The sequence below is a fragment of the Centroberyx gerrardi genome, chromosome 24 (genome assembly GCF_048128805.1).
Source record: "Centroberyx gerrardi isolate f3 chromosome 24, fCenGer3.hap1.cur.20231027, whole genome shotgun sequence".
Classification (NCBI taxonomy): domain Eukaryota; kingdom Metazoa; phylum Chordata; class Actinopteri; order Beryciformes; family Berycidae; genus Centroberyx; species Centroberyx gerrardi.
This window is the reverse complement of record NC_136020.1, coordinates 7,419,522-7,433,042: the sequence shown is the minus strand read 5'-3', so window position 1 is coordinate 7,433,042 and position 13,521 is coordinate 7,419,522. Positions and strand designations below refer to the sequence as shown.

Here is a 13,521-nt window from a genome sequence, read left to right as displayed (position 1 = left end):
TTGAGAAATAAAGTCGCCAGGGGGGTCTGAAAAGTCGCTAAGTCTAGCGACAAAGTCGCCAAGTTGGCAACACTGGATCCGAAACTTTGGACACTTTCTGTCGTTTTCTCTGGCCCGTCTCTTCTCTTCGCCCCTCGCTATTTTCTCTCTCTTTCTCCAGCGCGTTGTGCCACAGTAATAATCATCCGTGCGAAACACTGAGTGTGTATATAGTTATATGGATTAAACGAAGCTTCGATGCAAATAATTTGCATCGATGATTTTTAGTAATCGAGTTACTCGAGTTTCTCGAGGAATCGTTTCAGCCCTACTTGTTTCCTCCACTCCCTCTCGCTTTCTCTCTGACTCTCCTCTTCCTTCTCCTGTCCCTCTGGCCACTGCACTACTCATCTCTTGATGCAGCCAGTAACTCTGGCACCTGTCAGCCACAGACAATTACAGCCATTAAGGGATTACCTTTGTTGGGCTCCTGTAGCTGCCGGGCGGGGCTTGTCGAGGAGGGCTGCTGACGCACAGTGGAGGGAAGCTGCAGCCCGCACTGAGTTTGCCTTAAGGGGCATGGTTCCACTCTGAGAAAAAGAGAAGACTTTGAAGAAATAATAGGAGCATGGGGGAATGACTGAAGGGGAGGATTTAGACGAGGGGACAGACGGTCGTTAGATGAGAGGCAGAGAGCTACGACGATCGTTATTCCAGTTCCGCTTAATTTTGCAGCAAACATGGGAATGAAAATGGCAGAATGATGGAGGATGGTGCCGTTAGACTTTGTAGCCGCATCATTAGCATCATTAAGGTCACGTTCAACTAACAACCCTAATAGGGTGCCATTTCATCGGGGAAGAGAGCTGAAGCGCATTCAGTTGTACTTTTTCTGTCTGCCCTACAGCAAAGTCAGATGAACCCAGTCTGTTAAGTCCATCTGCACCTGGAGAAACTCTGTCAAACTGCCTGAGCAGCTCCCCCCGCACCCCGCACCCCACACACACACACACACACACAGCAGCAGATAAGCTCGGTGAGGCCCACGCAGGCACTCTCCAGCCCTGGCCATGTACGGCGTTGTAAACGGCCCAAATTTGGACAAGGATTCCAGCCAGATAGTCGTGTGCCCTGAACGTGAGGCCACTGTGTGCATGTGTGTACGTGTGTGTGTGTATCTGTTTCCCCCGTCAACGCTTTTGTTGCCATAGCAACCCCCAGGAGAGAGTGGGAGACTGTCCAGGCACGGTGTTCAGGGATGGAGAAGTTTTAATAGTGCTGAGTGGTAATTGTTGTGGGAATGAAAAGCAAGGATTTCAAGTTGTAGTCCCTATTGTACATTTACCTCAATGCTAGCCAAACAGTGGATGTGTGAATTATCAGATGAGCATCCAGATGTTCATTTTATAACTGCTGAGCATTTTGTTTGGGATGTTAGATTGCTGTAGATATATTGGAGAAGAAAGATTTGGATGAGGAAGAGGTGAGCTGGGTTCACCTGAGTGTAAAAATGTCCAATTTCCACAACTGTAATGGCTGATGGCCTGAGACTTCATCTGTTGCCATCTAAAGTGAAAGCTAGTCTCTGTCCTGTTCGGCCTGGCCTTTGATCATGCACAAGCTTCTTGTTTTTTTCCGCTTGGGGCCTTTCTTTCTCACCGCTGCTTTGTTGCAGGTCACCTTGTTATCTGTCTTTTGATGTGAGGTGACTTCTTAACCCCTAGGCCTCTAACCTAGCAGCCCCTAGCTTGTCCTCTGAATGAACAGTGCACTGCAGGCTCTCTGCTGCTGCTGCTCCTCATCTGTCTCCCTGGTATGGATGAGGAGAAATGTGACCTCCTCACCGGCTCCCTCCTTCTGAAGCATGTGGCTAAGCAAAGCCACGCTGACCCAGTCTCCCCTTGATCCCTACCTATCAAGGCAAGGAACATCCCTAGAATGCATGCAAGCATGCAAACATGCCACTTGAACCGGTTTTTAAGTGTTCTACGAAAGTCCTACGAAAACTTTGTGTGCTTCTATTATGCATGCATAGGCATATGGTGACGTAATACAGAAAATGCAAACACATTAAGTTCAAGTTCCAACTTGTTTAGATGAAGGCTTATGTACTCAGAATAAATGACTAGCTTGTTTCTCAGTTTGCAAAACCAGGAATGTGGATTTGACTTGGGTGATTCATAAGCTCTTCAGTATAAGAAGAGGATGTATGGTGTGTGTTTTTGGTTAGTTCAGTGGTCTGATGATTTATCACACTTGACTTTAGTAAATTATTGACTTGTGGTATAAAGGCTGCCTAAGTTTAAAGGTAAAGGCAGTCTTTGAGAGTAAGTTTTAAATGCAAGCCTATCTCCATCTTTTTGCATAAAGGAGTGGCACAGAGCGGCACAGCGCCTCGCCACCTCCATCAGCAGTACTACGCGATGTGGTATTCCAAGCACCCCCGCTATGTGCAGGCATTTTGGGAACACTACGCCTGCCAAAATTCCCCAACAATTCTGGAGGCACGTGGCAATCTATCAAAAGCAGCGCAATGCTCTTTCCATGCTGGCTGCTGTTAACTACAGTGCAGGCCATCCCGCTGACATAAGCTCACATGCATGTGTACACACACACACACACACACACACACACACACACACACACACACACACACATATATATATATATATATATATATATATATATATATATATATATATATATATATATATATATATATACACACACACACACACACATATATATATATATATATATATATATATATATATATATATATATATATATATATATATATATATATATATATATATATATATATATATATATACACACACACACACACACACACACACACACACACACTCACACTCACAGAGAGACAGGGCAGGTGGTGCTGCATGCTTCTTTCAGTGGCCTTACTCTCTCTCTCACTCTCTTCTCCCTCAGGCATGCATAGATGACAATGTTGACATGGTGACCTTCCTGGTGGAGCATGGAGCCAGCATCAACCAGCCCGACAACGAGGGCTGGATCCCCCTCCACGCCGCAGCCTCCTGTGGATACATGGACATAGCAGAGTAAGTAGTGAGGGGGCTGTTAGCAAGGCAATTTATTCCATTTTTAACAAGCAGTGAAGTATGGGCTGCATCAGATTTGGTTATGCCTTTTTTTTTTTTTTTTTTCGCTCTTTGCTCCTGCAGTGTTAATGGTATAATCTTTTGTTCAATATCAAGCAATTGCGACAAGATCGAAGTAGCAGGGTCATGATACTGTCCTGCATAATGGCCCAATTCCTACTGTTCTGTCACTTTCATTTGGGATGCCATTCACAAAGAGCCATCATGACTGACATGGCTAAGCTCCAGCTGAGGTCTGCACTGCCCTGTCACCCTTCAGAGCCCCCATTAGTGACCTCTGTCTTTCTAATGCTGCTTGCAAGATTGATGCCCACCCTCCCCAGCTTGGTTTAATCATTGGCATTGGTCTAATCAGATTTTTTTGCAGCTCAAGAAAATTGGTTTTTGTTCTCCCTATGATGCTATTTTAGCCAACATACCAAAATCAACATGTCAAGAGCCATCATCCTCAGTAGCACACAGCTCTCATTACATTCAACAGGAGTCGCAATCCATCTGATGGCTCAGACGTCATACAAGTTTTAGAATGATGTAATCAAATATGGAGAGATCAGGGTCACCAGTTATATCTGGCGTTAAGCTCTAGAGTTGCCTTCTAGTGTTTTCTTTCCCCAAGTCCTTTTGAGGTAAGAAGGCCGTTCATAGGGAACAGAGCGCAACACAGAGATATTATCAGTAGATATTTAAACAGGCTAAAGAGGGCTGAAGGAGCTCACTTGCACTCATTGTTCGGCATATTGGGAGTGTGCTGTGACCTGCTTTACTTCTGTGTTACATTACAGGAACCTGGCTACAGCCTTATTATTATCCCACTATCAGTATTATCCCAAGAAATCACAAAGTATACCGTAATGTTTTTCACTATTGACTGTTGCAAAATCACCATGCCACTTCCCAGAGACATTTCTGCTTGGTACTTAAGTTATAATGAAACAGAAACAGTAGAACAGTAAGAATACCCTCATCTTGTGGACAAATTAAGTATTTGCTGCTTAATTAAAATGATCAAATTCATTTGTAGTTTTCAGATCAAGAGTTATTAACTTTGAGACAGTGGCAGTCCGTGTCCAGTGAGCCTCTCATGAACCCAGCATCAGTGCTGGGCTAATATTACCGAGGACAAGAAGTTTTTTGTTTTCACACAATGAATGCAAAGGTCAAGTTGCTGGCCTGATATGGATGACTAATGGAGACATCGTGTCATAGGGAGCAGCTCGGTGACCTGATGTGGGTGGTGAACTCTTAGTAGACCCATTTAATCCCACCACCCTCAGTCACAGTAATGAGAACTGCAAAGCAGGAAGGCAATATCTGTCTTCCCCTTACGTCCTTGGTGTCAAAGCCACAGCCATCTGATGGTAGGCTTAGTTAGGACTCCCATGGTGGGTCTCCAGGCCACAAAGCCACCAAACCTAGTAAAACCGACCTAAAATAGGCAGAATAGAAAGTCTAATCAAGACAATGTAAAACTTAGAAACGTAACTGCGGTCAGTCAATTACCATTTGGGGGGAAGTCATAAGCGCTGAGCTCGTTTCAAGTGGTGTGTTGGCCTAATGAGAAGGGCCTGAGTCTCTCCGCAGCTTTAATTGGAAGCAGCAGAAGTCAAGATGTTGTGTGGTTTAAAAGGCTCTTGAATCAATGCAGGGGGGAGATGTTAGAGTGTGAGACATATATCACAAACATTTAAGGGGTTAATCAAGTAGTTATGAATATAGCAATTCAACGTACTAAGCCCTGGTTATCTGACATTTGTTATAGAGGGTTTTATGGTTTAGCGCTGGCTGTTTTAAGCTCTCAGGTGATGAGTCAGAGGGACATGCAGGCCAAGACTTTTCAAGGTTGCAATAACCATTACCACAAGACTCATTATGAACTGTTCATTCATGATGTTAACCAGTTGGCCTACATAAAGGACATAAATGGTATAATCTTACTTTTGTCATATCACCACCGTTGATTTGTCCACTCGTCTATCTTCAGAACACCCACAGACAGAAATACCGTGCTCCTTGCCTCTAGCTATCACCCCACTACCCTCAAGAAGAATCTCCCCACTGGTCACTTTATGCATTTACGCAGACTGTGCCTTTTAATAAAAAAAAAAGTCTAGTTTGTCACTGCAGTGTACATGGAACATAGATTCACAGCTTATAATAGTGCACTCCACTCACAGAGACGTTCTGTCACAATCCCATGTACAATGCCCCTCCAAACTGATTTACAGAGAGTGCTACAAATCCACAACACCTTCAGTGAAACACCCCGTGTTGCATTCAAACACACTTTGCAGATGTACCACCTCTGTGGTTTTGTGTGTGCTGATACTTGAGTCAAAAAGTCTTTTATATTATGAGGATGCTCTCTTCTCTTTTTTTGGCTGTCACACAGCTCTTGGAGCCTCCACTTTCAACACAGTCTTCTGCCTCTCAACACTAGTTTGCACCAATAGAAAAGCACTATTGACTCTAACCAACACACATGCAGCCCGTTTCCTCTTCATTTTTGCAACAGTTGATTATGCATCTGAAGCAAACGGTGCAGCTTCAACTTGCTTTTGATTCTGCTAGAAGTAAGAAAAAAGAACTGGACCCAGTGGTGTCTGGAAGATGTGGCTAGCGACACAGACAGGAGATGTAGACTGTAGTGTAGTGCCAACGAATGTTGGTAACGAGCCAAAAGCAAAATTACACTGGTCCTGTCATCCAACTGTTTCCCAAGCAGCTGAAGGAAGTGACAGTTGCCTTTTTAACTTCTTTCTTTTTTACCCTGTCAAAGGCCAGACATTGACTTCAAACATAATGCAAAACTGAGCAAAATATTCATTTCAGACATTTTTTTTTGTAGCATCTTGTTCCCCCCCCAAGCAATATTTTTGTGTGTGTTCTGTTATTGCAGGTATCTGATCAGTCAGGGTGCCAGTGTAGGAGTTGTGAACAGCGAGGGTGAGACGCCTCTGGACATCGCAGAAGAGGAGGCGATGGAGGAGCTCCTGCAGAATGAGATCAACCGACAAGGTACAGTACTACAGACACTGCGAACCCGACCCTTTGTTTCACACTGCACTGGATTTATTCTTTAACCATTTATAGTCAAGCCTGTGCCAAGTATAACGGTTTGAAGAGTGTTCAAACAAGGAAAGAGAAGAAGCAAGTGCCAGCATTCTATATTTCATTTATGAAAAATGCATTTATTGCCCGCCTTTTCACGTTTGCCATTGGTTAGGTTGTTATGCGCTGTCAACGTCTTTTATCCTTTGCTCAAACTTGTGAACCGTCCATCTATGGAAGGAGAATATTATGAAATTCTTAAATTTCAACACATTTGAGTATTCCAGTGACAATTCTTAAAGGACAAAAATATTGCAGCAATGTAAGTTTTGTGAGGGAAAGAGAACTCCGATTTCAATGTGTATACTGGACATGCACTTCAACAGCAAGTGTAAATGTTATCATGTAATCCAGCCTAATCATATCTAGAAATAATCCTGTGTGATACGCATGTTAATGGCAGGTGTAAAGGGGGCCTGTGTGTATTGTGTCCAGGTATTTCACGCATACATGGGTACATTGTCAAATAGGATCTGTGAATTCTCAGTGAGTGTCAAGTCACCTGCTGTTTTTCGCTCACTTGCTTGAAGAAACTTACATAATGGAGAGAAGTGATCCACCTGCATTGCGAGCTCTCATGTGATGATTCGGAACTGGAAAGCCGGGTCTTCTATTTTCGGCCGGGGCATTCTTGAGACGATGAAAGGCCGTCCCCCACCGTGAGAGGCCACGCACAGACATGTGTTACTGGCCCCAGGGCAGAGGTTTGCTTCTCAGTGCAAAATAGTGGGCTGGCTTGCCGTTCTTTGGAGCACATTATGCCTTCCATGAGCAGCCTTTGCCTTCTAACGTTTTACAAACCCAGTTTGTTGGCATGCAGAGAGAAATGTTACAGACCCATGTTGGTGACTTCTGCTGTTAGCAGATCACCTTGAAAGTGCAATAAATGCACTAAAAAAATCTTTGCCTTCATTTTCACAAAAATACTGGTTGTGGGTTTATGCACCCACATTTTCACTACATCTAATACCTGTCTTGATAACTGTGGGTGTATCCCTTTCTTTCTACAGCGTGGGCAATGTGATCTTAGATCATAACCGGTGAAAATTTGTCCACGATCTGCCATTAGTGTCAAAATACTTCAGTGTGATACCTGCCCTTAAATTAACAAAAGTAACTGCATTGTTGAAACCTCAGACAAAAAACAGGCATTTCCATGGCTTTATTGTACGTAACATTTTTACATTACCAGAAAAAACAGTATTTCGTGAACACCTGGAAATCGTGATTGATATCATGAAACGTGATACTACTTGAAAAGATGGTGATATGATATTTTGGCCCTATCGCCCACCCCTACAACAGAGCTTTAATACATAAGTTGATGGCCAATCACACACTGGAGGTGAACATGCATGTAAACTGTAAACAGCGTTGGAGTGTGTTGGACAGACGCTAGCATATGAAAGCTAACATTACCTGTGAATAAAAAGCAGTGGCTTTTTGCAGATTGTTGCTTATTTGAGTTGATTGAAGGAATGGCATCAGGTGTCAACCTAGCAAACTTGGCGAACCCACAGAGTGTTCAGAATGCAGTCCACTGCATAGGGACGCTGAATCTAAACGGAACAGTCCAATACTTGCCAGTGAAATGGCCAAGATCACCGTAAATTTTGTGCAGGTTGACACCCTGGCCGCATTCGGAATGGGACACTGCCATACTAAACATACTACATGTGCCATAGAGTTAGATGTAGCATGTAGTGTGAATCGTATTCCATTCCCGAACGCGGCCAATGGCTATATGCCATGTTTGATTAGTAATTTTGGCAGTATGAAAAATAATTTGCTTCTCAAAAATAGCTATCTAGCTTGAGGGTGGTGCATTTGCTGGTGGGGCAAAAATGCAACCAATGATATGTACCGTAATTCTTGCGTTAGGTACGTTAAGAATTTCACCCAATTCTAAGCCGATTTTGAAACCACTAGGAGCAAGCTGAGGTTTTGGTCATGGAATGTTTATTTAAAATATAAATATTTTCAATAGTCATTCATGCCAATTTATACCCCAAATGCCTCATAATCACACAGAGAGCTAGGAATTTGCATTTTTCAATGGAATGGGCCTTTAAATTTGTGGCTGCGGTCATTGATAGTTTATGGTCCAGTGCAAAATGCGTAGTCTTCAACAGGTAGCCAAGCAAAGAAGTTCTTGGCATGTAAGCCTTGTTCATACATGTGTCTAAAAGCAGCCCAATTAGAAATATACATGATGAGCTTGCTTGCCCACAGGGTGAGGAGATGAATAGCCTCCATATAATTTATGCCTCCATCTGCTTTGGCTGACACTCCCTTTTTAAGTGTAGTCCAGCAGTGGAAACTGTCTAGTATCACGAGCAACCTTGAGAAAAGGGCTGTCTGTGAGCTGTCAATCCCTTGACAGTCCTTTAACTCAAGTCCCAAGAGCTTGAAAACCACATGCATCCAGTGATAATTACCCCCGGACTGCTGTTTGTTAGCATGTTATGCTCCTCCAACATATTATGTAACGGTGGCGAGACTCACACCCACCCAACCTCGAGCGTCTCAGCCAGCGGCAGCTGTCAGCCTTGATTTGCCGTGGCTTGATGGATGCACCGCCTGGTTCAGAGCATCCACACACCGCCTCCCTAAAGATCCCTCAATAACGGATGTAAACCCCAATGCACTTCTGTATTTAACATGCTCATAGACCACAGAGCCAGGCTACTGAAAACTTTTTCATCATATAGACCTAATGTTTTTCAGCTTCATCTTTATCTGTTTCATATTTTTATTATATTTAAATATTTTATTGCATTTTTTAAATGTAATTTCTATTTATTGCATTGCTTGGGATGTAATTACCCTGGCAATGGGTGTGCAGCAGAATTACATAAATGTGCTTTTGAGATAAAGCTCAACTGAAGAGTGAATCCACAACGCTCCTGACCTTAGCGCCGCAGCAGACAATCCACAGCTCAATTCTCCACGTCCAGAGGTAGCAGGCAGCATTATGTAACGGGCTGTTGTGTAACGCTCCTGTATGTTTGTAATGTGATTTTCTCCTCTCTCAAAGAGACCCCAGTCATGAGGTTAAACTCGTTAAGGAACGGCCACGGTTTCCCCCGTGGCAGGGTCAACCTCCAGATCCTCTCGTCGACTCTGGGTGGGTCAGGTGACCGGGCGGCCCTGCCGCCCTCCTCTCCTCCTGCTTCAGCTGCCCCATATAAAAGCTGCAGCCTGTCCCTGTCATGGGCTGAAAGTGGACAACCCCTTGAGCGGCTGTAACCCACGCTCTACCCCTGTTGGCTCGGCTGCTGAGGGGCCAGGGGGGTCATTTGGACTGGGCTAGTCAGCAGTTTCCTCTTCAGCTGAGATTAAAGCTGTTTAATTTTGTCCCTGTGCTCTTGACTTCCCTAAGAAGCCAGGGACTGTGTGCTTCCCTCTGAGGATCCTCGTGTTTGCTCCGGGGCAGATTCCTTTGGACATTTCATTTTGGCTTTACCAGACCATATGTAGTCTGTGAGGTGAAGGGGGAGTCAAGACTTAATCAGTCTTTTTCTTTTTTTTTGGTCTAGTGGATTTTCTCTTTATTCTCTCAGTGTCCTGGTAGAAGATGCACTGTTCCCTTGTAAAAAACCCAACTTTGAACTGCTGCCACCTCCTCCACTGGGCTCTTGTTCTGTAGTTCTACTTAGAGGCCATTAGGCTCCCTGCTTTTTATAGACCGTGTAGGCTACTCCCCGAGAGATCACAAGACGCTGCCCTACCTGGCTGGCTCCCATTCACTACAGCAAATGAACAGGCTTAGTCCTTTTTCTACCACAGCGCATGTGTCGTGTACTCTTTCTGTAACTTTTCATGTTGGGGAGCAGGCACATCATAACTGCTCATAATTTGAATTCTGCCAGCTCTCTGGTTTCTCTATACAGGTTTGATGAGTAAATAGTCAAATCACATTAGGTCTTGCTTATGGTCTGAAATATGATCTCAAAAAGCTTATGAGATTTGAATTCTTATGTAGATGTAAGCAACAAATTCAGTCTTCTGCTGTCTGATGCATTTAAACATAGTTTTGTAGACCTCTACCCTTTTTATACTACAGTATAAGCCCAAATGGATTGACAGTGGGGCTGTCAATGTTCTCATCTTTGAGTCAATTTAAAACCACTGCTAGGTTTATTCTGTCAACGTTATCCAAAACTTTAGCAGTTAAATCATCAGCGTAACACTTGATCTATGTATTGATGAGATGCACGAAACAAAGCTGGGTCCCACATCAAACTGTAATGCAGCATAAAATTAAACGGCTTTGTGAACGTATCAGTGAGTTGCAAGTAAATGATTTTGATTTATATTTTGATCACCTCCCCATTGGGAATCTGATTGTGTAAGTGTGTCCTGGGCTGTATCACTATGGGGGATAGGGGAATTACAATAATCCAGTCAATTTTTTTTCTATCGTCAAGGTTCTGTTGTATTGAGGGATTCAAATTTTAACATCAAAATGGAAAGTGAGAGCCCTTGGTGGGCAGTACTAAAATATACTGCTGTTGTGAGCAGTCCATAGAGACAATGGCCTCTGCCTCTGCTTGAATTGATTGATCACAAACACGCAGACACAGAGCCGTCTTCTTCCCCTTTGGTTTCACTTTGTTATGGTTCAGCTCACTAATCCCCTTAACCAACATGTCCAGTCTTAAATAAGACACTAAGTTACTGCTGCCTTGTCCAATTTAAGCCAAGGTCACTACTGTGTTTTGTTCATTGGAAAATGGATGGATGGAGTATTATTTATTTGCTGAATGGATGCAGTATTGTTTACACTATGATATGAAATTGTCCTTAGATGTAGGCAGAGAAAACCAAGGCTTATAGACCAAATCTTGAATCCTCCTTATTTCATCCCATGGTGGAAGAGCAGAATGCAGATGAGCAGTTCTGTCAATGAATTTGTTAAGGACTTGAGCGTGCTTCTCTCGGCTAACAAGTTTATTTATATAGCCCTTCATCGCAATGTAGCCTATGTCTCAAAGGACTTTACGGAGAATAAGCCTACATACATCTAACTAATCAACAGTCATTCACAAAACAAAATGATGCAATACAGTATGCAATCACAATAATACACAAGGAAACAAAATAAATCACAAGACACAAAATGGCATGTTGAAAAGGCATAAAAAGTCTACCTAACCTGCCTTGCCGAGTCTAACTGGCACCACCAACCTTAGTCCTGTGCTATCTCCTTGTGCTGTTCTCCAGCTGGCAGGGGTCAAACCTCTGAGTAAAGTTAACCTCTCCCCCTGCCTGCCCTCCCCTTAAGCCAATCTCCCAGACAGAGAGTTGTCTTCTTCCCCTTTGGTTTCATTTTGTAATGCTTCAGCTCACTAATCCTCTTAACCGCCAATATGTGCGATCCTAATTAAGACACAAAATTATTGTCACCTTGTCCAAATGAAGTCACTTTGTTGAAGGGTTCCTCCGTCTTAAGATTTCAATCCCGATGTCGGATGCAAACTGTTGTTACCGAAGCTTGTGTGGCTTTCATCGGCCCTTTCATCAACTCTGTTTCCCTGTGTAAAAGCTCGAGGCAATCTTAATCTTAGTAGGGTGTCAGGAAATGAGTGATGATGTGTCTTTGGGAGTAAAACAAAACCTATAGGATCAGCTGAAGTGCTGGCTTCTACCCCAGAGCACTTCTGGAATCATTGTTTATGTAGTTCAGCACAGTCAACGCTCAGCTGACTAGTGAGACACTCATGCAGCAGTGCGCTCCCCCTTTTCAGGCCGTCTCGCGTTCCAGCCAGGTGTCAACAAGACAATACAGGCCTGTTCTCACTGCTGCCCTGCATGCAGCGTGTTGCTTAGACATACTGACCCACTTAGGCCTAACCAGCTGGGGCCTGTGTGTGTTTTCTCCCAGAGCTTCATAGTCAAATTGACAGAATATTGGCATAAAACTGCTTATCAAAGCAGGACAAGCGCTCGGCAACACCCTCTAGTGTTTAGATTGAGAAGGTGGCAATGTAATGTTATGCCTGCTTCACTTCTGTACTGTAACAACAACGAATAACATCAAGGCCTGGCTTAATGAAAGTACAGGGCTGCATGGATTGGATCTTGTTTTACACAGACATGTAATCGATGTCATTATTATAGCAGTGTGTTTAAACCTAGAAAGATTTAGCTCATGGTTATGTAATATTCCAATTCATATAGGCCTATCTTTGCCTCATCTGTTTTTTTTATGGCACTGTCCATATTACTGTCCATTCCATGCTCAGCCGTCTCGGTGGGGGATCCCTCTTTGACTTGGCCCACCCAAGGTTTCTTCCGTTTTTTTCCCTAATAAGGTTTTCTTGGAAGTTTTTCCTTGTATGCTTCGAGGGTCTAAGGCAGGTAGAGCCGGGTAGGTTAGGCTATGTAGAGGTAGGCTGTTATGTCTTGCTAAAAATTTGCTGTTGTGTGTCTTGTGCTTTGAGACATGCTTGTGATAAAGGGCTATATAAATGAACAAACTTGAACTTATATTGGTGTATAAATAAAAAAATATAAAAACAAAGACCTAATGTCCGTTCGCCTCACGTCTCTGCTGTCCAGCTTTGGCGTTACAGCTGGCAGCCTCTTCCTAAGATGACCCTGATGAAGGCCACAAGCCGAAACGCGTTGGTCTAACAATAAAGTTGTTCTATATACTACAAGTGTTGCTGGAGTTTTGACCTTTTTAGCCTCTTCCTAAGTAGCAGGTAATCCTCGGAGGCCAGACTGACAGCCTCTCTCTCTCTCTCTCTGTCTCTCCTGTCTCACCAGGGGTGGACATCGAGGCGGCCCGGAAAGAGGAGGAGCGGATCATGCTGAGGGACGCCCGGCAGTGGCTCAACAGCGGTCAGATCCAAGACATCCGACACGCCAAGTCTGGAGGGACGGCGCTCCATGTAGCTGCTGCGAAGGGATACGTCGAGGTTTTAAAGTAAGTGCAGGTCTTTAATTCGCAGATAGGAAGCTGAGTGCAAATAAAGTTGGTGTTCTATTTGTTGAAATTGCTGACCCATTTCCCTATTGGGACAAAAACATAATTGTCAACACATTGATATAAATCTCGGCTGGTAAATGAAGTGGTAGGTGGGTGCTGCTTACGACTAACAAGGGCCTTTCCTGTAAGTTGCAGTATATGGGTACTGTTTGTAGCCAAGGCAATGGTGAGGCTTAGTGTTGGTTTTCTCTTTGCTAATCCTAGACGTATCTTGGTCTCTGGGTCCTGTCAATGCATTGTTCATACATTGTCTCTGTGGGCTGACAGCTACACTGCTCTAGGAAAGGTACTGCA

The 13,521-nt window shown here is 43.7% G+C and overlaps 1 protein-coding gene across 2 annotated transcripts in view; it reads left to right on the top strand.

Moving 5' to 3' along the window:
* Window positions 1-13,521, top strand: part of ppp1r12a (protein phosphatase 1, regulatory subunit 12A) — a 55,682-nt gene that overhangs the window by 19,026 nt on the left and 23,135 nt on the right. For both annotated transcript variants that reach the window (XM_078282039.1, XM_078282040.1), the window contains exons 2-4: window positions 2,932-3,062; window positions 6,019-6,137; window positions 13,005-13,164. In XM_078282039.1, coding sequence (XP_078138165.1) covers window positions 2,932-3,062; window positions 6,019-6,137; window positions 13,005-13,164 — 410 coding nt within the window. The remainder of the gene's footprint in view (window positions 1-2,931; window positions 3,063-6,018; window positions 6,138-13,004; window positions 13,165-13,521) is intronic.